This window comes from Onychostoma macrolepis, chromosome 25 (genome assembly GCF_012432095.1).
Source record: "Onychostoma macrolepis isolate SWU-2019 chromosome 25, ASM1243209v1, whole genome shotgun sequence".
NCBI classification, from domain to species: domain Eukaryota; kingdom Metazoa; phylum Chordata; class Actinopteri; order Cypriniformes; family Cyprinidae; genus Onychostoma; species Onychostoma macrolepis.
Window position 1 is genome coordinate 2,100,136 of NC_081179.1, and position 27,144 is coordinate 2,127,279.

General features: G+C 39.7%; 1 protein-coding gene across 6 annotated transcripts in view; it reads right to left on the reverse strand.

Annotated features, from left to right (window-relative positions):
- znf609a (zinc finger protein 609a) overlaps positions 1-27,144 on the reverse strand; it is a 107,261-nt gene that overhangs the window by 40,719 nt on the left and 39,398 nt on the right. For 2 of the 6 annotated variants that reach the window (XM_058767995.1, XM_058767994.1), the window contains exon 2: positions 24,423-25,295. The exons of 2 other annotated variants lie outside the window; for them this stretch is intronic. In XM_058767995.1, coding sequence (XP_058623978.1) covers positions 24,423-25,163 — 741 coding nt within the window. In that variant the 5' untranslated portion in view covers positions 25,164-25,295. Of the gene's footprint in view, positions 1-443; positions 543-11,108; positions 11,315-24,422; positions 25,296-27,144 lie in introns of those variants that run through there. 2 more of the 6 variants (XM_058767997.1, XM_058767999.1) reach the window with 2 other exon arrangements.

Here is a 27,144-nt window from a genome sequence, read left to right on the forward strand (position 1 = left end):
GAGTCAAACCGGAAACATCATCACTATAAAAAAACAAAGATTTGGGGTTAGCATTTACAGATAAGCTATGAGCAAAAAGCAAGCTGCTGAAAATGGAGTAGCAGTGAAAACGCATGCTTTGTTAGACTTGTCTATTCTGAGGTTAAGAGTCAAGAATGAAAATGATTCATGGTTACGAATTCAATTACCGGTACTCAGAGCAAAACTTGAGGCTAGAAGGCAAAGCAAAAAAAAGAGGCTGAACAAGAGAGGCCGAAATGGGAGGACTAGCATTCCACGCAAGGCGGAGTTGACCCTTAGACCGTGATACTATTTCCGCCACACCGCAAATCTCAGCTGCAAGACCTTGCATCACACACAAACTCGCTTCAACCTGTCTTTAACAACCACATGCTTACCTCTCAAAGCGGCTTCAACGCCACAGACTTCAAAAACCAACCTACCTCCTTTTCTCTCCTCTCACATTCTCGATTTACTTCACCTCCCACCTTGTCCTCCCTCTTTTTTCCCACCTACTCAAACAGCCCTCTCTCTGAAGGATCCCTGAGTAACTGACACCGCTCTTGAATGTTGAGAGCAGCGGTACAAGGACGCCGCTTGTTCGCCCAACAGCAGGAGGAGGGAAGGGGTAGAGAGGAGGGGAAAAAGCGCCCTGGGTGTTTTTGACTTGGCAGGGCTTGGAGAAGCTCTTCAGGCAGAGTTTATCTGCTGGGCGCTGGCAGTCAGCCGACACTGCTGGTGCACCGTGGGCTACAGGGAGGTTGAATACTGCATCCCCAGTCAACAACGGACCTGTCACTTACAGTGAGCTATCTGCAGGGATTTAGAGAGGGGGAGAGAGAAAGACAGGAGGAGAGAGAGCGCACCAACTATTTATAGTCTCTCAAAGACTTCCTGTTACTGTTCAGCAAAGCAGAAAGGAGGGGCAACCTCCCAGAGAGGGAGAGCGAGGCATAGACGAGTAATGAGAAATAGAAAGAGACTCACCCCTCTGCTTTCATCCACACAGGGAAACATGACTAACCATCATCAGTCAGCGAATATCACCGATGACCAGAAGCCTGCTGCAACAAGCTCCTTTACTGACAATAATCTCTACGTATCTTCTTAACTTAAGTGTACGTTTCCACAGGTCTTGGATTGGGACTTTGGATGACATGGAACAGAAACATCAACTATCACCTTACAAAGAAAACATTGATATATTTAGCAGTATATATCAATTTTTAACAAGTCAAATCAAAGGTTACCCAGTTGCCGTTTCAGACAAAGCCACTTCAGCAAAATGAACGATTCCACCACAGAACCTACACCGTGAATCTGACACTGGCTAACGCTTTGCATGCATTCAAATGTTTAGAAGAGTGAAGTGAGGTTTAAATATGTCTAGCAGGCAAGGGCAAACCCTGAGCAAACTGTGTTCAGAGGAACAAAGAGAGAGCAAGCAAGAGGGAGGGAGATTAAGGTCCGCAGTTCCCCGGTAAAGTTGCGACGCTCACAATCACCATTATGCAAATCCTAGCTGCCCATAGCTGCCAAGGATGTTTTCTCCCCTCTGAGTGACAGGTAAGAACAGGCATACAGAGACACTGGGGGTGAGGCAATGGCTGATTAAAGATGAGTGTGTGTGTGTCATTTCACCATGAGCATCCTTCAACAAAGGGCTCTTTGGTAGATGCCATCCCTTGGGTAGACCGAAATGCTCATGGGTAGACAGTATCCACAACATGGACTCTGAAACTAGAAAATCTCTTTCACACTCTCGCTCTGCCTTTCTCAGAAAGAAGCCTTAGTTTGATGACCTCGTTAGTTCAAGCACTTAATCCGCTAATGCCCAGATAAAACTAAATGAGAGAGGACGGGAGGAGGAGGGTAGCAGGAGGAAGGGAGGGGTGAGAAAGAGTAGAGTAGGAGGGGAAAGAGAGAAGTTACGACAACAGATAACACACTGCAGAGCCAAGAGGAAATTCTGGCCACACGCTTGAGCCCAGATTCAACAGCCCATGGAATTATGGGAAGGTGTTGAATCCAGTGAACCAAAATATAAGATTCTAAAACACAAAACAAAGACTACTGTTGAGTTTAAAAATCACACAATGCCTTCTAATTTGATTTGACATCAAGTGGATTTCAAATTCCAAGAGGAGATCCCAAACATTGGGCTCCTCCAGGCCCTAAATATAACAGCCATACTCAAGTCAAGAGGTTGTGAATTACCCAGCTCAAGTTTGGATATTCTTGGTTTCCCTAAAACCTCTGCCAGGTTGAGCCGATAATTGCATAACCATTCCATAGCCTCTGCTGTTTGACTGTGAGATCTAAAATTAGGGTTAAGGTCATAATGACCTGTGAACTCTAGAAGTAATTCTAGAGCTTAGCCATGAAATACTGCATTCTGCAAGCACCAGCTCTCTTGGCTCAGAACAAAACCCAATTTCCTCCTGTGAGGCAGATCCTTAAAAGGAAAAAGGGTTTAATCGGAGAACTCAGCAACTGCACCATTTCATCCAGAGCCAAGGGATCAATTTGCAGGGCAGAGAGACAAAAGGAAATGAGAACCCAGAGTGCCTTCTTGCACTCAGAGGAGAGGTGAACCACAGATTACAGATAGGGAAAGAGAGGGAAAAAGTCAGGCTTGAGGACTTTGATGTAGCCTTTCCTAGGCTACGGGGTCAGTTTTTGTTGCACCCCCTGTTGTTACTTCAAACACAGTCACACACTGTGCAATGAAAAACAGCTCTTCGTTCTGAGGTTGATCATAGGGATGCACCAAACGTTCGGCAACTGAAATTATTCAGCCGAAAACAGCAAATAAAGCTCTTTCGGTGTTTGGCCAAATAAACGAGAAGACTGAATAAATTGTACCGAACAATGACAGTTTGTGTGACGCAATAAAACAGCAACCAGCGCAGAGGCGCGCACTCTTTAAAATGCAGCAAACATGTCAGCAGTGTGGAAGCGTTTAAAACTGGCCCAGTGTTTCATTTTGCTTGTTTTTGGCTTCGGCTAAGAATTTTCCTTTCAGTGCATCCCAAGTTGATCATCATCACTGTTTAATTTGTTAGTTCTGCAGTTGATGCAAATATGCAAACAGTAACCAAGAGCTCAATTTGTTGACTACCCTAAAAAGTTGGCCTGATTTGAGTTAAAGATAAAGAGATAAAATAGCTGCACAAGGCCAACACGCAAACCATCAAGGTTTAAATGGACTTTGCTATTAATGGCAGGTCTATCGTTTATCAAGGAAATAGTCTAGAGAATGGTCTCTCTTTCAGACATCTTTCCACTTGACATACAGCTGTTGCTGGCCAACAGGCCTTAACTGTTCCTTCATTCCTGCAAGGTTTTAGCTCATTTAGCAGTACTCCCTTTAAGTCCAGACACAAAATTCTCACCTAGAGAGAAAGAGGAAACCCTAGCACCTGTAAAGTGTCCACAGCCTCAAGAGAAAGTCAATGACATCTGAATTACAAACTTTAGCACCTTCCAACCTTCCTTCCGAAACAGGCATTAGGGCAAGAAATGGAAAGCATCTTATTCCATCCCTCAGACATTTTCTTGCTTATCCCTCTCCTAACTGCAAAGATGTCAGTGCACGTCAAGTAAAAGTCTTTAATATCTCTCTTATCCATGTGATTAACAAAGAAGAGCTACTACTTTTGCCTGTCATTCCAGATGAGGGCTGATAAAATATTCATGCATTCAAGCATTTCTCATACCGCACAATGAACAGAATGTGAGCAGCTGAATGTATCTGGTGTATGTGTGTCTAAACATCTCCATTTTCACCAAGCTGAGACAGGCAGATCTACAGGACTTTGATGAATAGCCGGATTTATTCTGACGGTTCCTCAGAGAAGGGTGCAGCACGAGGACATTTTCGAATATGAATTACCAGCATGCTGATCCGATCTCAGCGGCAGCCAGAGAGAGACAGCAGGGCCTGAATACCAACACACGCTTCCTGGATCAGGACAAGGACTTGATTACTGATGCCTGTCAGAAGGAGTGGAAAAGTCCTTAAGTGTACTCTGGAGGGAAGCCTGCAGGCAAGCACTCCAGGAGCGAGAGAGAGAGCTGCTTTCAATCAATTCTGACTCAGAGGGAGAGAAAAAGAGGGCAAGAGAGTGAAGACTTCAATCAATCCAGATTGAAAAATAAGAGCAAGGAATATGTGCTGGCCAAAGACTTATGAAAACACTCTGGGAATGCTAACGTCGCTGGGGTTCAGAGTGGCTGCATCTAAAACAGCGCTGACCTACAGGACCGCAAATAAGACAAGTTAATTCAGGCACAAATGATGACAGGTGGTTTAACTTTTGGGGCTCAACACCTTTGCTCCGCCAGGAATGGTAGGAAAAAACCATTGAGGTTTTAACCACAGGGCTCTCTGGGTATCTAATAAGGACAAACCCTCCTCAAACCAACCAGCAGAGCCTGATGAAATGTAAGAATGTCAAAAATGATGTGGGAGGCAGGGATGCTGGTTTTTCAGAACACATGCAGAGGTAAAGACGAGGGAATATTTGCTTTCTCTGCCCAAGGTGGAAGCAGCTTTGTGGTGATTTGTGGGGTCAAACCCTCGCTTCTTCTGCCGGCCGTGAAACACTGGCTAAGTGCCGGAAACTCTGTGGAATGCATTTGAAACTTTTAAAGGATGGAGTAAGAATCCATTAGTGTTTTTTATTCTGTTACGAGGGCAATAAATTGGGCCAAATGCAGTTGACCCTGTTCGCTGCACAATGTGTGAAGGCCATATAAAACCTCAAGTCAAGTTACGTAAAGAATGTCTAAAGTTCTTGGCAAAAATATGGAATACATTATACAGGTTCTTCTGGTTCAGTTCTGCATAACTGAAAAGTACATGCAATGTTTCTTTGTTCACCTCCACTCCTTTCAGTATCTCATCTCTGTCTTTTGGTAACCATAGTTACAAATGCTTGGCAGACATTTGCTATTAAGCTCTGATCCGTGGCTCTTCCGGGAGTCCATTTACTGCAGTATTTGGAAGAACTTTTTGGACTTAAACATCGAGCAGATACTAGGGGTCCATTCTTCGTACAACGCTAACTCAGTTAGCTGGATTTGATTGTTGACGATTTGGCATGATCTTGGATTGGTTGGTTCTTCAAAGCTCATCCCGGAGCTGTTTTCATAGCAACGGGTTCGTAAACTTAAACCTGCTCGGGAGCAGGCTTATTTCTTGTAAATAGGATTAGTTTGCATCTTTTTAAGCAGAATTAATACTTAAAATCTGTCCCAGCCACTGCTACTTTATTACAAGAGTACTCTACTGGTCCAGGGACAATAATTTAAAATAATAATAATTTAAAAATGAATTTTAAAATAATATTATAATGTTGTGTGTAACACAGCCAGTTTTACTCAATGAAATATTTATTAGTGATGATAATTTCTTTATAATTGTACTGGAGTCTTACATACATGCTCATCGTGCATTACTTTGAGTGGTGACTGACAGCTATTAAGGAAGTGCAGGAGATGCAGATAACATGATCTTGACCCTTTAATTAATGCTGGTCACGTAATAAGTCTGCTTCAATGATAAACTTAAATGAATTACTAATTACAACATTGAAATAAAAATGTAAAGCCTATACAAATACTAGAAATCATGAATATAAATAATTGGGAATAATGTAAAAAAAAATTTATATATATATATATATATATATATATATATATATATATATATATATATATATATATATATATATATATATATATATATATATATATATATATATATATATATATATATAAATTAATTAAAAACAGTGCACATTTCATTTATCTGTTATTCAATTTATGTAGGTTTCCTTATAAAGGTCCAGAAATTTGTCAAGTTTTTTAATTATATAATGTCGTTACTTTGCTGTCTTGCCACCAGCCAATCGCTGCATTGGTGATTGTGGCTTCGAGTATCAATACATGTGCCCTTTTCGGGGAACACGAGAACGCGTAGTAATCTTAGACCACTTAATCCAGATATTTAATCAAATCTGCAAATTTGTTTAAAGAACCAAATTAGCCAGAGATCAGTTATCATGATTAGAAGATCTGGAATCTTTGAAAATCATCTCAGATGTATTAAGAACCGACCCCTGAATATCTGTGCTGTTTCAGAACAAGGTCCTCCTCACAAAGGCCTGATAGAGCGTCTACAGATGGATGGCCGAGCATGTGACGAGGTACCGCTGGCGGGGCCCGTCTGGCTCGCTGCTTCCAGGAAGCCAGATTCCAGGGCGCTAATCCAGAGAGACTCAGAGGCCCAGAAATGCCATCAGGTCCCTTGGCAGAGAACACATGCCCGCTTTGTGTCCCAGGCTGCTGTCGATGGAGGGTTGCAGGAACGCAAGCCCCTGCACAGTTCCCCAAGTGGGAACCAAAGCACTCCTTGTTTAATCCTCTGCGCAAAAGCGTCAAGTAGGTGGAGTGGAGAGGATTCAGACGCCGGCTGAGCTGGAGAAACGGCAATCACACGGGACTCTGAATAGATCGAGGGGTTCAGCTCTCAAGCTCAAATTCTGAATCAATCACGCATTCGGCTTTTCTCAAACTCACTTGGGCTGTAACAAATCTTCTTTTCAAAGCGGTGGATTCTGTCACACTGCATTTTCTTGCAACTGTTAACAACTGATGTGTTTTTCTTCCGAAAGAGACAAAGACGAACGCTTTGTTTCCCAGTTCAGGGTGTAAGGAACCACACGGACACGCAGGTTTGGGAGATAAACCGTGAACTGAAAACACATTCCACAGTTGAGCAGTCACTGCGTGCAACGGCTCTCACAGCGACGCAGTTCACAGAACGCTTGACATTCTCTAACATACAGTGCGCAGGAGGCCAGGGGGCCCCTTCATGCTAACACCTCATAAATCCCTTCATTCCTCCCCCAGACTGCACCTTCAGGGCCCTACAGATACAAGGACAATTAAGTAAGAGAATGAGAGAAAGAGGAACAGCAGTGAAATTTGCCTGAGCTCTCAGATTTGTGCAACACACAGTCATACCGAAAGTCCTTTTTCCACCTTTCACAAATAGATAAACACACGCATTTCATGAGAACAGCACTTTCATCTGCACGGTTGCAAAATGCAGCGCACCTAACAGGTTAACCAAAAGGTCTGGCAGAAATGACTCGCAAACCTAAAGCCAAAAACAGGTCACTGACATAAATAAAGAGTTCAAAGACAGGGGTGAACAACCGAAAGGTTACAACCATGCATAACAGTATCTTCAAGTGACTGTGGTACATTACCATATTCATATACCATGGTATCTTTGTACAAAGCATTTCAAAGAATAACATGGCACATGTTCAAAAAATGCTAATGCTATGACACTTTTTCAGCAGTCGAATGTAGACAATGCTTCTGCATAACATGCATTTGCATGCTTGCACAAAGTGTGTCTCTGGCCTTTTACTAAAATGGATTTATCCTACTGTTTGCTGTCATCATCTCTTAAATGCACATGGAAAACCTCAGACAGACAAAGGAGGAAAGTGGAACAAGGGTTATAAACAAAGCTCTGCCATATCTCTGGAGAATTCATATAGCATTTCTCAAAACTTTTTGTTTGACTGGCGGTAAAGTTTGGGTCCTGTCAGGGAGAGATGAGGTGAGAGCAGCAGCAAACGCTCAGAGAGCCTGAACCGAACTGGCACCTGCCTTTAAACATTTATGCCTGATGCATTTTTAACACACAACATAAAAAAGGCATGACTCTGTTGTTTTCTCTTCACCATCCTTCCCAGCTTGCCACACACACAAACGTCTGAATTATTGAGCAGTCAGGGAAGAAAAAAAAAAGAAACACCACACACTTAGATAAATAGTGTCTGTCTTACTAAAACCAGAACTCTTTAGCAACAGCGATATTCAGACTGACAGCAATTCAATCTCTTGTGCTGTTGGTTCCAACTCAAAACACAACTCGTCTGCATAAATTTGAGTTGTGCTCCACCATCGCCAACTCTGACTATGACTTCAGGACGCTTTGTGGCTGCAAATCATTTTGTGCAAAAAACCCCCCACATTATTCCTTCCTTTTTCAGAGCCTCAGTAGCGTTAGACTTTCAGACCAACGCTGTAATCTCATTAAAGCAGCCTTCTTTTCAAGTCCGACCTCGTCAGGCCCAGACAGACACTGGTGCAGCGGCGCCTCGCCGGACGCCTGTTAACCTGCCAGTGTACCTGTCGGAGAGAAAGCAAAGTTTTTCCACAGTCAATCACAGACCGGACAGATACATCAGAACCAGAGGGAGATATGACACCAGGCGAGCTCATTATCAGTGCGAGGTGTGTGCATTGCAAATGAGAACACGGGCAGCGCCAGCCGGAGCTTTTAGCTGTCAGTTCACCAGACGCTGTTTTAATGCTGAAAACCGGGTTCAATGCAGACTCTTATTAGCTGGCAATTAGCATAGTGTCTTTAAGCAAACAATCGCTTAACACAATGGCCTGCGATAATCTTAAATTAAATTTGAGTTTCTTTAAGAGTTCCTTAAAGAGAGAAAAAAGGAAGCTTGTGATCTCAGGCTCTGAGAACGAATTGGCTTATAAAAAGATGACTACCCACAAACCCCTAGCGGTTTTCAGAGCTCTTCCACAGCTGTGGATTTATTTAAAAATAGCTCAGATTTGAGCAGGGCATTAAGTGTGATATCCTCCTCCTAAAAGGCACCGATTGTTCTCTGATAAATAATCTGATGTCAGATTCGGTTTCTAGACCAAACACAAAGGGGGCGGAAGTAAATTCAAGCAAATCTGCACAACAAGGCTTGCTGTTCATGAAGACACGGATAGAAGGCATTTATTGAGAGCATGAGAGATTGATTTTATTACTGTTTATCAGATGTTTGTATGGAGAATGAATTGAGTTGAAGGAACCGTCAACAAAAATGTGTTTCTGTTTACTGAATATTAGATTAAAAACTTGCATGAAAATTAGAAATGCTGATAATTACTAAACATTACTACAACTGAAATAAAAACAAATTAAAAAAACAATAAAAATTTCAAAAGCACATTAATAAAACCTAAATTAAAATTTAAATAAAAACTGAATATAAAAAAAAGCTAATTCAAAGTATTAATAATATTTATATACTAATAATAATTTACATTATTTATATAGGCTACAAATAATATGTTTTTAGTATGTCAATAACACTAAAACAACACTGCTGCATAGACCTCATGTAACTCCAAGCTACGAAGATAGTCAACATTTAGTTGACCAAGACTTTTCACACCAGGAGAAATGCTGCATTAAAAAAAAAAAAAAATCAATCTCAAAAAATCTGACAAATTCACTCTGTGCATGAATAGGCTTTTCACATTTCGGGGAAAAAAGCAAAAGGCAAGAAAAAAACCAAAAACAACATGAAGCCAATGCATCTGGCTTCTCTTTTTGTTCGCTGAAAAAAGAAACAAGCAGGGGGGCCAGTCTGGACTTATCCAATAGGCTTGCATGCAACGCAATGGCCTCCTCTGTCTGAGCGTGTGACGGCCTGCGGTGAGGCTGGATCAGGCCTGCAGCAGCTGGATTGCAGAGGAAGGAGAGCGAGAGTGAGGTAAACAGATGAATAAAACATTGTGGTTTTGTGCAGTCCTGACCTCAGTTAACACCACGCTGTTTACACACAATAACAGTGTGAACCGGTGAGGGGAGTGGCACACATTCACACAAAAGCACAAAGACGTCGAGCATGAAACAGATATGCTCATGTTCTCCTTTCAGCACACAATCAATGGATTGACTCACAAAGTTCCTCTGCCTTGACCCATTTATAGATGTTGCCTGTTCTAATATGAGCCCATGAGAAAAGACGTTTCACGGGGTTATCGGGGACACGCGATTGTTTAAAGTCAGTCCAAGTAAAATTAGGACTCGTTCTTCAACAATTTTAATTATGGAAAAACTTTTGAAGGGCAAGGAAAACGTGATTGTCACTAAAAATTAAGACTGCAACTTAGTAAAAGACTAGTTTAAACCCTTTCAATTAGCCTATGTTGCAGGTCAATTTGCCCGTAACACAAAATCGAACTATCGGAAATATGGTTAACCTAGGATTGTTTTTTACATTTTGTGAATATTTCTTATTTAGTGTCTGCAAAGTTTTGACACTTTGAGGTGTTGTGGGATGTGCGTACGAAGTTTCTATTACGATATTGATGTTCGCGGGTCAATTCGACCTGCAAATTTTTGGCTAACGGCAGATGCACAGATCCAAACTAAAAAAAATAAATAAAAGGATCTGTTACGTCAATACTTTGCACGTATTTACACGTATGCATTCGGCAGACGCTTTTATCTGAATAAATGTAGACTGCGATGACGACGTAAATTTTAATCAGTATAAGCCTGGTAATTTCGCTGGGAATTAAACCAATGATCTTGGTGCACAAACATATTTTTTTTTTTTTTAAATTACATTTACAACAATTTAAAATAGTTATGCTTTTAAAAGTGTTAATGTTAAAGGTTTATTGTTTTACCGGATTTTCTTTTTTGTTTTCATGCTGTGTTTTTTGGTGATTTGTATTGAATCCAATTAGGGTCACTTTGACTTAATAATACAAGGGGAAATAATCTTTAGATTTTCACGTGTTGGTCTATCAATGTCTTCAGTCACGGTGCGGATCTTGCACCATGAGCGTTGCATTAAAACCAGTTCAAATGTGAAAAAAACGTGTCTCAAGATCTCTTCCTGTTCCAATCAGATGTAAACGACCGCTCACCAGATGGATTCAATAATCTACACTGGAAGCGATCGCTCTATAACAAAGCTATCTCTGTTATCACAAAGCTTGTAGTGTAGATATCTTTACTGATAATAATTGTGCCACATGCACCGTTCGCTTCTGGCGTAATACCACATGTTCCCTGGAAATATAAGCACAACAAACAAAGATTAGCCTGTAGTTGCGGTTTGCATTAAATCAAATGATGTCGGGTTTGCTAGAGCACTGAGAGAACACAATGAAAATGGAAGTACATTTTAGTACTGCAGTTCAAATGTGGATGCAAGTCAAGTCAGTCCGTTTTCTGAATGCTACAGTTTTGTCTCCTGAGTTCTTACCCTCCTAGCTGGCGGTGTTTGTTGTCTGGATGTCCTTTGCTTTCATAACTGCAGCTCAGACGAGTCTTTCTCTCTCTGTTTGAGCCGTAGACGGGACAGCATGGGCGTTTCCTGGCTCGCTAACCCAGGGGCCTAAAATACCCAGGGGCAGCCTTCACAAATTGTGCGGTGAGAGAGTTTAACAGCCTCTCCGTTCAAGAGCCGAGACGCTGTGCCAAAGTTACATGAGGGGTGAGAGAAAGGGGAGGAACTACAGGAGGGGGGGGGGGAACGCAAATGTGAGAGACAGGGAAAGAAATGAGATGAGAAAAGGTCACTGCTGACACTCATGTAAACACCAGCAAAGGATTTACAGTGTGGCGAGAAACCTCTCGTTGCGGAAAAGACACAAAAAGATTGGAGCTTCGGCCCAGGAGGAGCAAGAGACCCAAAACGAGGAGACATTCCAGGAAAAGACAGACCTCCCCTCCTCTCCCAACTGGAAAAGCTTTGTTTTAATGGAGTACAGGCTTCCTGGCTGCTGTCAACTCGGGAACGGACGGAGAGGAGAAAAGGGCGGTTGCTGATCTCAGAAACAAGCCGTGAATGGGTTTCTTTCACAGTGTCCTGCTCTCATTTTAGCCATGTTTTGAGTGAACACTTGTTCTTTATTTACACTTTTATGAAGATGACAACATGAAATGGCATTCAACATAATTTGACATATTTCTGAGCCAAATTGTGTGCTTAGAAAGAAATAAGACAAAACGGATTGTGAAAAATAGGGTGTGATGTCACTGCCCCACCCACACGGCCTCGCTTACATCACCAAGAGGAAAAAGTTGTTGAAGTGGAGAAAGGGAATTTATTTTGCAAAATATTATTAAAACAAACATTTTTATTCTTCAGATCGGGGTTTCCCAAACTAGGGCTTGCATAGCCCTGGTGGTTCAGGAGGGAACTGCAAGTGGTTCACAAGTTGATGAAAAGCAAATTCTTTAAATCATAAAAAATGTAAGACTGAAATAATTTTTAAATAAAAAGAACCAAAATAAGACACTTGCAAAAAAGAGATTTCTTTAACCATATTTTGATCAAATATCATGTCTTTTTTCTTTATTTTTTGAGGATGACAACAAAAAATGACAAATAAAAAAATGGAAGAGAAGCTAATTATTTAAATACTAAAAATGTAAAAAATAAATAAATAATATAAATAAATATATTTTAAAATCAAACTAATTTCAATAAAACACTTGCGAAAAAAGGTTACATATTTTAGTTGTTGGCCTGCATTTCCTCTGAACGACCAATTAGAGGACCTTGAATGTGTTAAATTATTGAAATATTAACTTGTGCTTCAAATCTACTTCAAATATATTTTACGTCAAAGAGTTCTGCTGACAAAAACTAGTTTGGGAATCCCTGCTTCAGATTTGCACAATGATGAATCGTTCACTACACCACATATTAGGGTTGAATGAGTCGTCGCTGAAACACCGGAGTTTTTTTGTTGAGTGTGCATGCTCGCCGACTGAATTCAGCCCTCTCGCGAATTCTCTCATCATAAACAACAAAGTGCAGATGTACGTGCGATGCAAGTATAAGAGATTTATTTATCATACAGTGTAGATAGCTTCACTGATTATAACGAGAGTGTTTTTTAAAGTGCATAAACTCGTGCATAAAGTCAGTGATGTTCTTTGATAAGGTAAATGCTCATTTTCTGTAGCTGCTGTTTGAATAACTGTCATATTAAAAAGATTTTAATGGCATGACTTCCGTACGCTACTTGACTAAAAAGATATGTGGTAGTTGATAGATTATACTAAGATTAGGCTGCTTTTAGCCTTATGCTGGAGTTGGTGCACTCTCCGGCTATGAAACTTAGTAAGTAAATAATTAAATAAATTAGTACGATAATGTATCGGCGATCTCAACATGCTGACGACAGGACGATATGATTATGAAGCATATCGCCCAACACTACCACATATATTATTAAAGATTTAATGTTGTCTTCAAATTAGAGACCTTAACGTGATGATAAAATAAAAATAAAACCTGCAAAACTTAACCTTAGTTGCGTCTTCCTCCTCTTATGTGCCCTTTTCAAACATGGCCGCCACTCTGGCTGAATGCACACGTGCAACAGCGCGCACACACACGCATGCCTGCATGCACACGCTAAAATGCTGTCAACGGCAAAGAATAGAAAACTGAATGGCGTCTATGCACTGAAAACCACATTTCCTCGCAGCAGCATGGATCTTACCCTCCCCTCCCCCTCTGCTCTCCTCACGCACAGAGACACGGAACGAGGCGCATTGGAAAATGCACTGGTTGACAGTGAAGGACAGCTGCTCTCTCTCGCTCGCTCGCTCTTCCTTTCCCTTCCCCCACGGCTCGCCGCACACACACGCTCGCTAAGAGACAGAGCGAGCACATGAGGACGGGAGGGAGAGAAAGAAAGATGGAGAAAAACAGGAGGGAGGGGACAAGCGGCCATGAAAGGGCTTTGTTTCGCATTTCTCTGATGGCTTTCGCAGGCCTCGCCACCATAGCAAGATTCAAATGCTTGATCATTTGAGACCAAATTCAATAGATTGCAATGTGTCAATTTATGTAATTTAAATATTTATATTGAATAAACAAATTAAGTAACAACAGTGACATGCGGCTTTGAGGCAGGAATGGGAATCTCAAGGAAGTGAATGATTCTGGTTCACAATTCTGGTCCTTTTAGTACTTTTGAAGGAGCAATCTTTGTATTCATTAGTATTAAAATTAGGGGTGGGAATCTTCAGGCACTTCACGATCCGATCCGATTCCAAAACGATTCTTAATAATAAATAATACATATTTGCAACTTTACATTTGAACCAAAATTGCAGTTTCTATGTTTTTTGTTTATAGTTGAAATCTCTGTGTGTCAGTACTGCCGTCTTAAAAATAGGGGTGTGAATCTTCACTGGTTTCACGATTCAATTCAATTACGATTATCATTATCAACTCAATATCATGATGCGTCACATTCTCAGTTTTCAATTTTACTGCACATGGCTACATTTTCATATAAATTTTATAATCAAATTTATTTTGTGCAAAATTTACTTTTTTTTTTTTATTATATAAGCAGGCTACTGCATTCCAAACGGCATAAATGAAAGCATATCTAAAGTAAAACACGGCTGGTGGAAGCACAAACTGTCAAGCAAATTCTGTGCAATGAAGCCTGGCACGTCTCTATGCGCGCATACCATGCCATATGCCATATGCGGGAAAACAAAACAAAAAAAACAAGTTTAGCATCGTACAAGAGTCAGATGATCACAAATCAGACAATGGTAGTGATTTTTGCATGCATATGAACTGTTGACGTAAACGAATATCATGAAAATCATTCACTAGCTGTATTTATGAAATAAATTAAGGGCAACTTGATTTAGATGGTGAAAGTATAATTAATAATTAAAAGTTTAAATAATAATTTAATTATTAATAATAAAATTAAAACAAAATATAAAATAGTAATTAAACAAAATAAAAATGCTAAAACAATTCTATAGGCTACTATTTTGTTTAAACAAAAAAGCACTAAAAACTGATCTAAAAAATTGTTTTAGACAACAAAACATTATAAATGTACAGAACAAAAAATAATGCACATTCATTTTGCGATTTTATATTTTTCATTAAATCTGGGTCTAAGTAAGGCCAGTTATTAATTTGTAAAGGACTTTCATAATAATTACAGCTCCTTAGACAATTAAGCGGAGTACTAAAATGACCATTTTAGTACTTTTGAAGGAGCGTTACACAAAAGCAACGCTTTTTTAATAAATGACCATTTTAGTACTTTTGAAGGAGTGTTACACAAAAGCAACGCTTTTTTAATAAATTACCATTTATTAAAACAAAAACTCTAAAACTGATAACTCATGGATTTAAGACTGAGTCTTTTGAAATGATTTTGGAATAAATGCCAGGCTGTCACTGAATTTTTATTTTATTTTTATTTTTAAATCGAGTGATTTGGTCATGTGCAAGACACCACTGGTCATGCTGTTGGATGAATGGTTAACAAAAACCAATGTCATGGGAAAAAAAAAATCAGTACCAATATTTCTTAACAAACAGAACTGGTTCTGAATAAGACTAGTTATTAAATCCCAACCCCACCTCTAACGCTGAACTGAAATCAATGATGTTGTTCAAATCACTAAGCATGAGTAATAGTAACAGTGACGGTTGCCTTAGCAAACACCGCTTAATCATAAAGAAAGAAGATGACTTGACTGTCAGAGTTAATGGCTGAATCACAAAGCAGTAAAACAGACAGAGAGAGAGAGCGAGAGTGAGAGGAAAGGCCATCACGATTCACCGGTTCCCACCTCCCCATCTTTATCTCCCGCTGGATTTATTGGTGAGGATGTAGCAATTACGCCCAGGCAAAACAAGCAGCCCAACGTGAATTTTTCAAAGAAAGACACTCCAACGTGGAGAGTCTGCAAAAGAGAGAGAGAGAAGAGAGGCTCGACGCCATCGCATAACGATAAACCTAATCCTGTTGTTGGCATGTCAGCCTGGATTACGCCAAAACTACAGCTTTACGAAGCAGCGAAAGCCCAGCGATACAGAGATCGCCTCGGGGAACACGTATCCACCAAATAATGAAACCTTAAGAAGTGTTAAGAGGGAAAAAATAACCTAGGTATTTACTAGCACAAGATCAACCTTCTGCCAGGGAGAAAAAGAGAAACTATAAATCAATCCGTGTTCCTGTCAGCATCCCTTAAAATGGAGCACGGAGTGCCAGAGCATGTGGGTTGACAGATCGGTACAGAAATACCACGCGCTGTTACCGTGGAGCTTCTGTCGACGAGGTTTAAAATAAGTACACGGCACGTCACGCTAATCACAACGCATCGGGCATTTACGCCAAAGCTGGTGTGTTTTGATAAGGTTCTAGGAAACAAAAACAGCTGCCAAGAAGAGCTCGAAGAAAAGCTTAATGCGTCTCCGGGGATTATGAATGCGCACTCTTGAACGCTTAGGACCCCGAGGGATGGGACTAAAAAAAGTCACCTTTAGAGCAACAATACTTAAAGCAAACAATCAGAGAAAAAGCTTGTATGGTTTTACAACATACTCAAGTTAAAAGCTTTAATTAATTACAAGCACAACTAATCCGTCTAGCGCCAAAACACTGGTGCAATAGAATCGTGTGGTTTAACTAGATTACATTTCGTGAAGAAAGTCTGACTGGTAGTTGGCTATACAAAAACCACATTAACATCAAGTTAATTTAAGTACTGAAGCAAACGAAAACAGTAAGATGCAATAAACTCCACTTCCAGGTGGCTTTTCTGAAGCGGCGATACCATCATGTGCAGACAAAAGGGTTGCATCACACCCAGATCTTTAAATCTGGATTATCTTGAGATGGTTTATGCACTGGCCGTCTAACAAATCCACTGAGCTGTAGTCTACAACGGCAGCTAATTCCCTGCCTGAGCCAATAACAACGGGTGTGAACCCACGGCCGGCCTGTTTTCGACTCAAGCGGAGATCCAGATGTTGGAAAACACAGTTTATGGGCAGCAAAGATCCCAATATTAAACATTCGCACACCCGATGAAACCCTCAGAAAGGATTTCCTGGATCACCATCCGATGGAGCCATAAACTTAGCAACTCACGTCAGTCAGAGTTACGACCGTGAGCTCTGATCTCGCTGCTGGGGCGAATTCACAACGCTCGTCGTGCGGTCTGAGAGCAACTTGCACTTACTCGTAGCGATCGCCTCTATATTTAGGGTGAGAATGCAGACTGCTGAATCAACGCGGCTATAACGAATGACGGCATGGGATGCAGACGAGCAAATGGTTTGAGTGTCAACAGTAGACATGTTATTTACAACATGTTCAATGTGAAACGGCATTCACAACTCATTTAATGGCTGTAAAGTGAGCTGCTTCTGAATGAAACTGGATATTCATTGAGAAAAAATAAATAAATAAAGCGAATGACTTGATTCGTCAGATGATAAAGACTAGGAATGACCAGGAATGGCATTCCCAAAAAAAAAAAAAAAAAAAAAGTACAAATGAAATCGTAATAATAATAATAATAGCAAAGACAACAACAACAATAATAACTAAAATAAAACATTAAAAAAATTGTCAAAATGTAGGGATACACCAATATTGAAATTCTAACCAATAAAGGTTAGAATTTAATTTCTGTACTATTTTGTACTACTGGACTACAAAATAAAATAAAATAGAACACTTAATAAAACACTTAACTAAACTTCAATAATGTTTAAAGACAACATTATAAAATATTTTTAAAAAAAAACATTATGTACTGAATGAATTAAATTGATATTAAAGGGGTGGTTTACTGCTTTTTTTCTTTGCTTGATTGTGTTTATGGGGTGCAATATAACATGTCTTCGTGTTTCGTTTGTTAAAAAACGCCTTATTTTTCATATATTTCACCTTTATTGTAAGCCGCTTTCTCCTGTCATTTGAACGACCGGTTGACTTCCTGATTCTATGAAACCACTCCCTCAGAAACAGGCAATGGGCTCAGATTGGTTAGTTGGGCCGGTGTGTTGTGATTGGCTAAACTGCGTACTGCACATTATCCGGAAACTTAACGCCCATTACCTTCACGGGCGACAGTCGTATGTGCTGCGGTCAAATGTAAATAATGGTGTCAATATTGCCATATCAGTTTGAGGCAGAATCAGACCCAGAAAGCGGTAATGAAGAGAGTCAAGCAGAACTTCCGCAAGCACGGCTCTTACAAAACGTTTCTGAATGGAAGTTTGCTGTTGTGATTACATACAATTTTTTGAAGTTTGTACACGTTTGTCTTATACACACAAAATAGCGTTGAACTAACTGGCTACTATAACCAAACAGCGTTGGCTTGTGTTTACGTTCTTGATCAAATCGAAAAATTACGTCATAAAGTATACATGGAAAATGTCATAGACGCACGAAATAGCATTTAACTAACTGGCTACTAAAGCCAGCGTTGGCATTTGTTTACGTCCTTGATAAAACTAAAACATTACGTCTGAAATTATACATGCAAATACATTTAAAATTATGAAATCTTACTCACAGGTTGTGGCCCAACAACTTCTGCCTCTGGTTTTAAAGTTGGACCCGCTCCATGTTTTAGTAATAGTTTCTGTGTGAATCCAGCATTGAACTCGTGTAGATTCTGGAAGCTGTCTTCCGTAAAATGCGCAGCACAGAGAGCTAAATTAGGATTGTAATTGTCAGGAACATAATCAAACATAAATTTTAACCATTGTTGACGAACTACAGCGTCCGTAGGAAGCCCGAACACAGAAGACCTGACAGCTGGGTGAAAATAACACCGTTTCGACGGCACGGCTACAACTCTCCACTATAACTCTTCCTCTTCGACAAAGCCGCAGAACATGGCCTTGCCCCCTCTTTGGCATGTTCCGGAGGGAGGGGTTGATGCAAATTTATGGGTTTATTACGTATGCAACCCGGGAAGTATCTCGTTGTAGTCCCATATGAGTTGTTTTTGTAAGCATTAAATTTTTAAAAGACGATATCTCCGCTTACTTTGAACTTTCAGCGCAGCAACTTTGCAGATACTGTTCATGCACCAAAAGCAACATTACACACTATTTAAAATGAAAAAAGGGAAATCGCAGTAAACCACCCCTTTAATTTTGAGATTTTATTCAAATATTGTTTTTAAAAGAATAACAAAATAACTTTAAATTACTTATATGATGGCAAAAATAATTATAGGCAATATATGATGCCAATTATTGGTTGGTATATATCCAATATCAGTCATAAATATATATTGGCCGATATCCAATTTGGCACGGTTATATTGTGCAACATTATTCAAAATATAATGAGGAGAGGGAAAAAAAATAATGATAATAATTTACACACTTTGACACTTGTCAAAATAAAGACTGCATACACGTCACTCACTTCAAAACAGAACTAAAAAGCCAAAAGCCAAGTTGCAAAAACCACAACACAATCCAAAATAATCATCTCCTTAAAGTTTAAATACAACAAATCAAAAGTGTGATTCTGTTCAGTGTACTGTCACTTATGCACCCCATCATCATAGATTGTGGTACAGTCCATGACTGGAGAACGGCTTGTAAAAGAAGGTCGCTTCCCCTCGTCAAATGACTGCAGAGAGGGGTTAAATTAGCCCATGTTATTCTCAGGGTGATAACGACTGTGTGCGCAGTGTTAGTGGATATGCTAGTCCGGCGGGGGCACGCAGCAGGTACCATCGCTCCTGCATTCCTGCACGGCCACACGAGGTGGGAAAACCAGTCTTGCCTTGCATCGCACGGCTCGAGCCCACGGTGCCCCGCCTGCACCACGGGATGTGGAAATGCGAAACCACTTTAGAGATGGTTGAAAAGCTGGTCTGGTCCCCCTCCCTGATACTCGATAGCATCCCCTCCTCACACCTCGAGATCTGGTTGTTAAGAGGAAAGAGGAAGAGGCATTTCGTGTTTTGTTCGAGCTGTTGTCGTCCCTCCCCCTGAGGCCCCAAGCGAGCCCCCTGTGCTTGTTTAAGGAATGTACCAGAAGACAATAGCGGCAGTCAGAGGAAGTCATGAATGGGGGCCATTGGTCGCACAGCACTATAGCGCCAACAGAAAGCTTTCTACCAGGGACAAAGCTCAGAATGGCTCTTCTAACCACCAGAACAGAATCAAGCAGGAAAACTACCTTAAGAATTAGGCCAGAATTGCAAGTATGCAAACATCAATGCTTTGTGAACACTATGCAATTTACTATTATGAACTTGCCTGAAACTTTTATCCAAAAAAGCTACCTGCATTGCATTCAAGGTATGCATTTCATCAGTTCATGCATTCCCTGGGAATCGAACCTATGACCTACGCTACTGTTTGAGCTACAGGAACACAATGCAAGTCAATGCAAATGTCAATGCTTTGTGAACACAATGCAATTTACTACTATGCATTTGGCTGATGCTTTTATCTAAAGCGACTTGAATTCCATTCAAGGCATCCGTTTCATCAGTAATGCATTTCCAGGGAATCAAACCCATTACCTTGGCGTTGCTCTGCTGTTTAAGCTACAGGAACACAATGCAAATCAAGTCAATGCAAACATCAATGCTTAGAGAATGCAATGGAATTTACTACTAGGCATTTGGCTGATGCTTTTATCCAAAGCAACTTAGATTGCATTCAAGGCATGTGTTTCACCAGCTCATGCATTCCCTGCGAAACAAACCCATAACATTCTCATTGCTCTACTGTTTGAACAATTTAATTCAGTGCCAAATGCCAATGTCAATAGGGCTGGGTATCATTCAAAAATTTTCGATATCGATACCGATACCTTGAGTTCGATACCGGTTCCTGAACGATTCTGTGTTCTGTATCTGGTTTTCAAATGACGGCATAAAACATTAATTTCATTTATATTTAAATGATTGAAAATCAAAGTTTATTTATTCATTTTGGCAAACAAAGGGGGTTTACTATTAAAATTAAAACATGGAAGAAATGTTGTGTGATCATTACTAAAAAAATAAAGTTTTAATAATTTTAACAGTAGGGTAGTAGTAGCAGTATGTACATTCTACTGAACAATAGTAATATATTTCTGCTGCAGAGTCTTCCAAGTTAAACCGAACTTTTATTTTGACGTCTTGACGTGAATACCTTTACAGTTCTGTGTGTATATGATATGAGGCTAGTTTTACTCAAATCAAATGGTAAAATGCTAATGAAGTGACTCTCAGAGCAGTTCTGGAGATGTTGTTCATGTGTTTATGTTCTCATTTAGTGAGACGGCAGACGCTGAAATCACCGCGAGCATCACGCGCGCTTCAGTCTGTGTGTAGTAAAGGAAACCTTGCCTCACTGACGTTGATAAGATTAATCCCTTAGGTATCGAAATTTGGTACCAAACGACAAGACGTTTTTCGATACTCAGTGGTATCGAGGCAATTCGGTCGGTGCCTAAAAAGTATCGAACTCGATACCCAGCCCTAAATGTCAATGCTTAGCTAACACAATCCAATTTACAATACAATATACTACTATGCATTTGGCAGGCGATTTTATCCAAAGCATTTTTTAGCACTCTCTGGGAATCGATCCCATGACCTTGGCGTTGCTAGTGGCACGCTCTACTGTTAGAACAGGAACACAAAGTAGACAGAACTATTAACTCACATTTTTTGGACAAAAAAGGGAATAGCGTTTACTGAAATTACTTTTAAAAACCCAAAAACAAGGTAAAATGGTTTTAAAACATTCAACTTCAAGCCATAGTTACCCAAAAAATCTTTTTTCAAGGACATTACAAAGAGATCACCATCAGTTCTGTCTAAAGAAAACCCCTTGTTGCTCTTTCCAGTAGCCTATATTTGGCTGCCTGTCACAATTGAAAGTAAGCAAGGGGTCTAAGTGTTACATTTCAATGGCTCCCCAGAGGCCCACTATGTAGGGAACACAATGCTGTGAGTATGAACAACTACTGACTGAGTCACTAGCAAGGAATTTCACAGATCTATTGTAAGCAGATACGCTGGTCTATCCTCTTCGTTTGTAATGCACAAGCCTGGCTTAGTCAATATTCAACTGAAAGCAGTGCAATATAATAAGTTCTCAGAATTTAATGGTTTCAAAGACTAACTTGCAAAAGAAAACGTGTGTTAGTAGATGCTCCTGTGGGGAATATGCCAAACTCTACATTCTTCTAAGAACAATCTGTCGAGGCATGGATTCTTGTTTTAACATGAGAGATCAAGCTACAAATTAGACCATGCAGCTGCCAAAACTCCTTAGGAACTAGTAGGCCGATAATTGAGTGCAATGAATAATCGAGAAAACCCCTACAATCAGCCAACAACTCAATTCAAACAAGATTGAGCAATAAGAACTTCAATCAGACAGAAAAACTGCATGTAAATATAAGATGATATCTCACAATAAACATGAGCTCTGTAACAAGACAGACACTAAGGCTTAACCGGATGGTAAGATAGTTATTGGGTTAACAACAATTGGTACAATTATCTTATTAGCATTACAGCTGTTCTTATACACAATTTCTTTATTCATCAGGGCTTGAATTTCGGCGCGGGATTGCGCATAATTTAAACCATTCCCGCAAATTTAACTTTTATAATGCGAGAAATTCCCGCACAATATTTGCTTAATCTCAGATCAAATTATGAAATACATCCACAGCAGCGAAAAAAGAAATCACCGGTTCAAACAGTCCGTCTATAATTTAGAATTTAATTCCACAAACAGCGCTGCACGGTGTTCTCTGACTGTGGCTGAGTCCTGCAGCATCGGCGTGCTCTCCATGACCTCGTCACTCTGATCTTATTCACACAAGGCTGTGTGGCGCTCTAATATTCTGAGCCGCAAATGCGACTGAAAACTACTGCGTGCGACTATGAAAAAATATTTATTTTAGATTTGCAGAGTTGAGTAATGTCACAGACATATCTCATGAATCCTTTCATAAACGAACAAAGTAGACACAATGTAAATAAGAGATTCATTATGCAGTGTAGAGAGCTTGTTGATTATAATGGAACTTTGTGAGATCGCGATGAACTAAGGAGAGTGACAGATTTAATGATTAGGTAGGAATTTGTAAATGTGATATTGATTTAATACAACAGTTCAGTAAACAAGAAGTTAATATTAAGTGACTTACATTGTCTGACTATAACACTGTTGCCTGATTTTGCTCTATTTCCTCGATGAAAATAGTTTGAATCATAGCCACAGCTGAGCCGCTGCGCATCTCCATTCAAACACAGCGGCGTCTCCTTTATGAATGAACAGGCGTTTTAAAGCGAATCTAGTGAGTCAATGATTCAATTACCCATTCATAAAGACAGTCACTTCCTTGATTCCTGAATGAATCAGCCGTTCGAACGAATCAATTTAATGAATGATTCAGTGATCAAACCAGTGACTTGTCGCCACCTGCTGGCAGTTTGTTTAAATTTTGACGTATCTTTCAGTTATTCAAATAATTTAATATTTCTATAACCTATTCAAATTGTATATTTAAAATATTAATCTCAACATGAATTTATAAATTTAATTGCACTCATACTGAGGCTCATTAAACGTCTGAAAATACACCTACAAGCCACTTTTGTGTTCTTCTGCTCCACCTCTGTACAAATGAATTTTGTTAATACTGATTAATTTGATTGATATCTTATTAGTCTTATTCTAATTAGAAATTTTAAAAAGCTTATAAATATGTATTTTTAAAAATTTAACAAAAAAGATGACATACTTTTAATAAAGTTAGAAAAATGCCATAAAAATAAAATTCCCCTGTAATGGGATGGCTAATTTTTGATCATAATTTTTGATTAAACATTAGAAAAAAATAATTAGCCCATATCTTAGAAAGCTGAGACATTCCTTCATTCAGAAAGCATAAAACTGAAAGCAACTCAAAATAATGAAACATTAAGTGACATATATTAGTTGAGTTCTTAATGTCAGTTTGAAGGAGATCATGATGTGTTTTGTATAAAATAAAATAAAAATTAAAAAAAGAATTAAAAAAAAAAAAAAACTGTAAGAAGTAATTGAACTGGAATATATGAAATACACTGATTCTGAAAGGCATTCATAAATAGTTTTAATACAGTTCCTAATGTCAATTTGGAGGAGAGCATCAAAACTTGTTAAGCTGTTTTAAAAACCATACATTAAAATTTGTAGACATAAATAAATGAAGACGATTAATTTAGCCCCGATGTCAATTCATCATCCCCCCCCCCTGAATCTATAAATCCCCCCCATGTGACCAATGTAAGGGGGGAATTCCCCCCCAGTTTAAAAAACTAAATTCAGGCCCTGTTCATATATAAAAACGAAGATGGAAGTACACAAAATTCTGGGAGCTGATGGTCTTTTATTTCTGGACATCTGGCCTCTGTCCTAAATCTCTTTTGGCAGCGCTATATGCATTACTAAACGGACATCGAGACCACCAAACTAAGCATGCCCTGTTTTCCGCTCTTTAAAATGGACTAGTGCCAAAGGAAATGCAGCCAACAAATTGGCACACCAGGATATGTCAGGTGCCACTAAGTCACTGGTTCACGTCTAACAGTTGGAACAGCATTAGCTTCCAGCTTCTACTGCATTATACAATCACTGTTTATAACACTCAACCAGATTCTTATACGAATAGAAACTTAAAACCCAACTGAACACCACACAATGCAATTCTTGTTTCGAGAGCAAAGAACACAGTGGACTCACCTTTTCGCTTTTCACTTTCTTCATGGTCCTGCAGTCATTATTTTCCACTTCTTCTGGTTCACTCTTAATAGCCAAAGGTGTGACTATTCCAGTGGTATCAAGGGTAATATTCCCAAGTTGCTCAGCACCAACAAGGTCCGAATTTTGCGTCCCCTCAAACGGGGTATTGCGTGCCTGGCCTAAAGGCATAACCTGTGCCGATGGGTCCTTTTCCGAGGGAACGTTCCCAGCTTGTACCCCATCGTTTTTCTCCTTCTTGCTTTTCCCAGAACCCTCCTTGTCCTTTTTTCCACTCTGAACATTACGGGAGGCTTTGTTACTTTTATCGGAACCTTTCCCGGAAGGTAAAGCTGTGGATCCGCTTCCCACGGCTGGCCCAGTGCCCTCATTTTGGGTCCGTCCCTGGGTGTCCTTTTTGGCCCCATCAGGGGTCGAGGACTTGCTACTGTCCTTGGAATTCTTGCTACGCTTAGCTTTGGATTTGCTGTCCTTGATCGGCGGAGGAGGCACCGGGTTAATGAACTTGATGTTGTCCGGCAATGCCGCTACGGCGCTCGAGGCAGCAGCCATTCCGTCCCCGTCCTTAGTGCCAGACATCTCAAGCTTGTCTTTTTCCAAGTCGGCGTCGAGGTCAATGATCAGGTTGCCTACACCAATATCCCACTCATCCCCGCTGTCATAAGTGTCCACCGCATTCGAGTCCACACCTTTCCCGCCTGCAGTGCCACTACTGAGGGACATCTTAGTGCCAGCGGCCCAAGCGTGCCACAGGGAGGTCTGACCTTCTCAGACGACTGAGGCGGTCGGGAAACACATTTACACAAGCCTCAGGGTCCTGTTGGTTTCCCCTTCCCAGTAACCCACATTGTTGCCCTGGAGGGGTAAAAACAACAAGAAAATATGTGAGAAATGAGGAAATGCAGCATAATACAATGCTTTAATACCAACTGACAAGCGCACTGCTCTTAGAAAACAGATTTAGAAATGCTGACTTTAATATTTTCAGTTCTGAAAGTGAATGTTTCAATAACACTGAAACCATGAAGGCCATAGATATAAAAGGTTTTGCAAGCTGTTCCACTGCACATGAATTACAAATACATGCCGAATAATCTTTTTAGACTGGAAAAATCATTTTAGATGACTCGGGACAAAAAAAAAAAAAATACAACTGAATCATGGTCACCATCAGTTCACAGCCAGAAAACAGACGTTGCATCACAACACGCATGGAAACACTTGACAGACTGACATCAAAGCTCAACGAATGACTGCAGGAATCATAATGACTCAAACATGCCACTCGCTTTGAGACTAAACAGCATTGCTATTCATTTCCTCACAAGTGAACATTAAAGACAAGGACGTGCTTAAGGCAGCACTATAATTAGATTGTTGTCTACCTGTCAAAGTTCCTACACCAATCAAGGGATTCATGCAGGACACTGTTTTGTTTTTTTAAATCAACTAAACAGTTCACAACAGATTAAATCATAACACTGGGGTCTTTAAAAATCAGTTTCTAAACTCATTACAACATCAATGCAGATTGAATGCAATGCAATGCTTATGTCACTGAAATTAAATCTGAAATCTGAAAAATCTGATGCTAACTGATGCCAACATGAACATGATGTTGATCTCATGCGGTCATCATGCAAACCACTCAGCATATCAGTTTGAAAAGAAATACAAGAAAATAAACATAAAAGATAAACTCATTAGTCAACTAATGTTGCTGGATGACAACTACTCAGTCTGTAGACTTATACCTAAAGGTTAACTGCAGTGTCAGAATATTACAGACAAATATTCAAAACATGTAAACGTCAGATGTCCACCCCAGTTGGACTAAGCACAAAAGATTTGATCTGAAGCTAAAGGATCTTAAATCAATTTTTTTTCAAAAGCAAACATGCACATGCAAAAATACTTGCAGAATAGCAAAACAAATCACCAAATTTTCAGTTAATGTCTTAAAACTTCTTGTACATGATTTGTTGTAAACGCTGTGTTTTGATGGCTGTAGCGACAGTGCTTTAAAGATGAACTTCAAGATGCAATCTCAGATAGGACTTTAGTGTTATTGTTGTACACTGTCAGCATGCTAAACCATCTCAATCCTCTTAAAACAACAAAAAAATAAACTCATTATTTAACTAGTTGTTGTTGAACACTTGATGCTGGTAAACTTTTAAGCAACTGGTGTCAAGTCTGCATAAATATCTAAAATGTGGTAAACATCAGATGTTCATCAAAATTCAGTTTACCTATTACTCACTACTTATGTCACTATAATCACTTTCCATGGACATGAATTACACAATCAACACTTTCCAAATGTCACTGATCTTTGGGACCTTTAAATAGAAACAGAAACCCTTTTAATGTCAAAGATGCTTAAAATCTGCTTTTCATTAGAGATTCTTAAGAACACCAAACAACCCATCAACAAACACAGATAACTAGCTCTGCTAAAAAGTTCTACATTATTAATTTAGTCTGAAACAGAAATAGAACAGACAGACGCCGATTAAAGGTCAAAGTCATTGCCCATAATACTCGAAAGGGGTCACATAAAAGACTGTACGAACCACAAACTGGTTTAACAGCACTACTACAGTTTGGCGGTTGTCTAATAAAACTAAGCGCTACTTAAGTTGAAACGGATGAGTCCAGCTTTGAGCTGCATCTTAAATAGCCGAGGAGACAGATGGTAGAA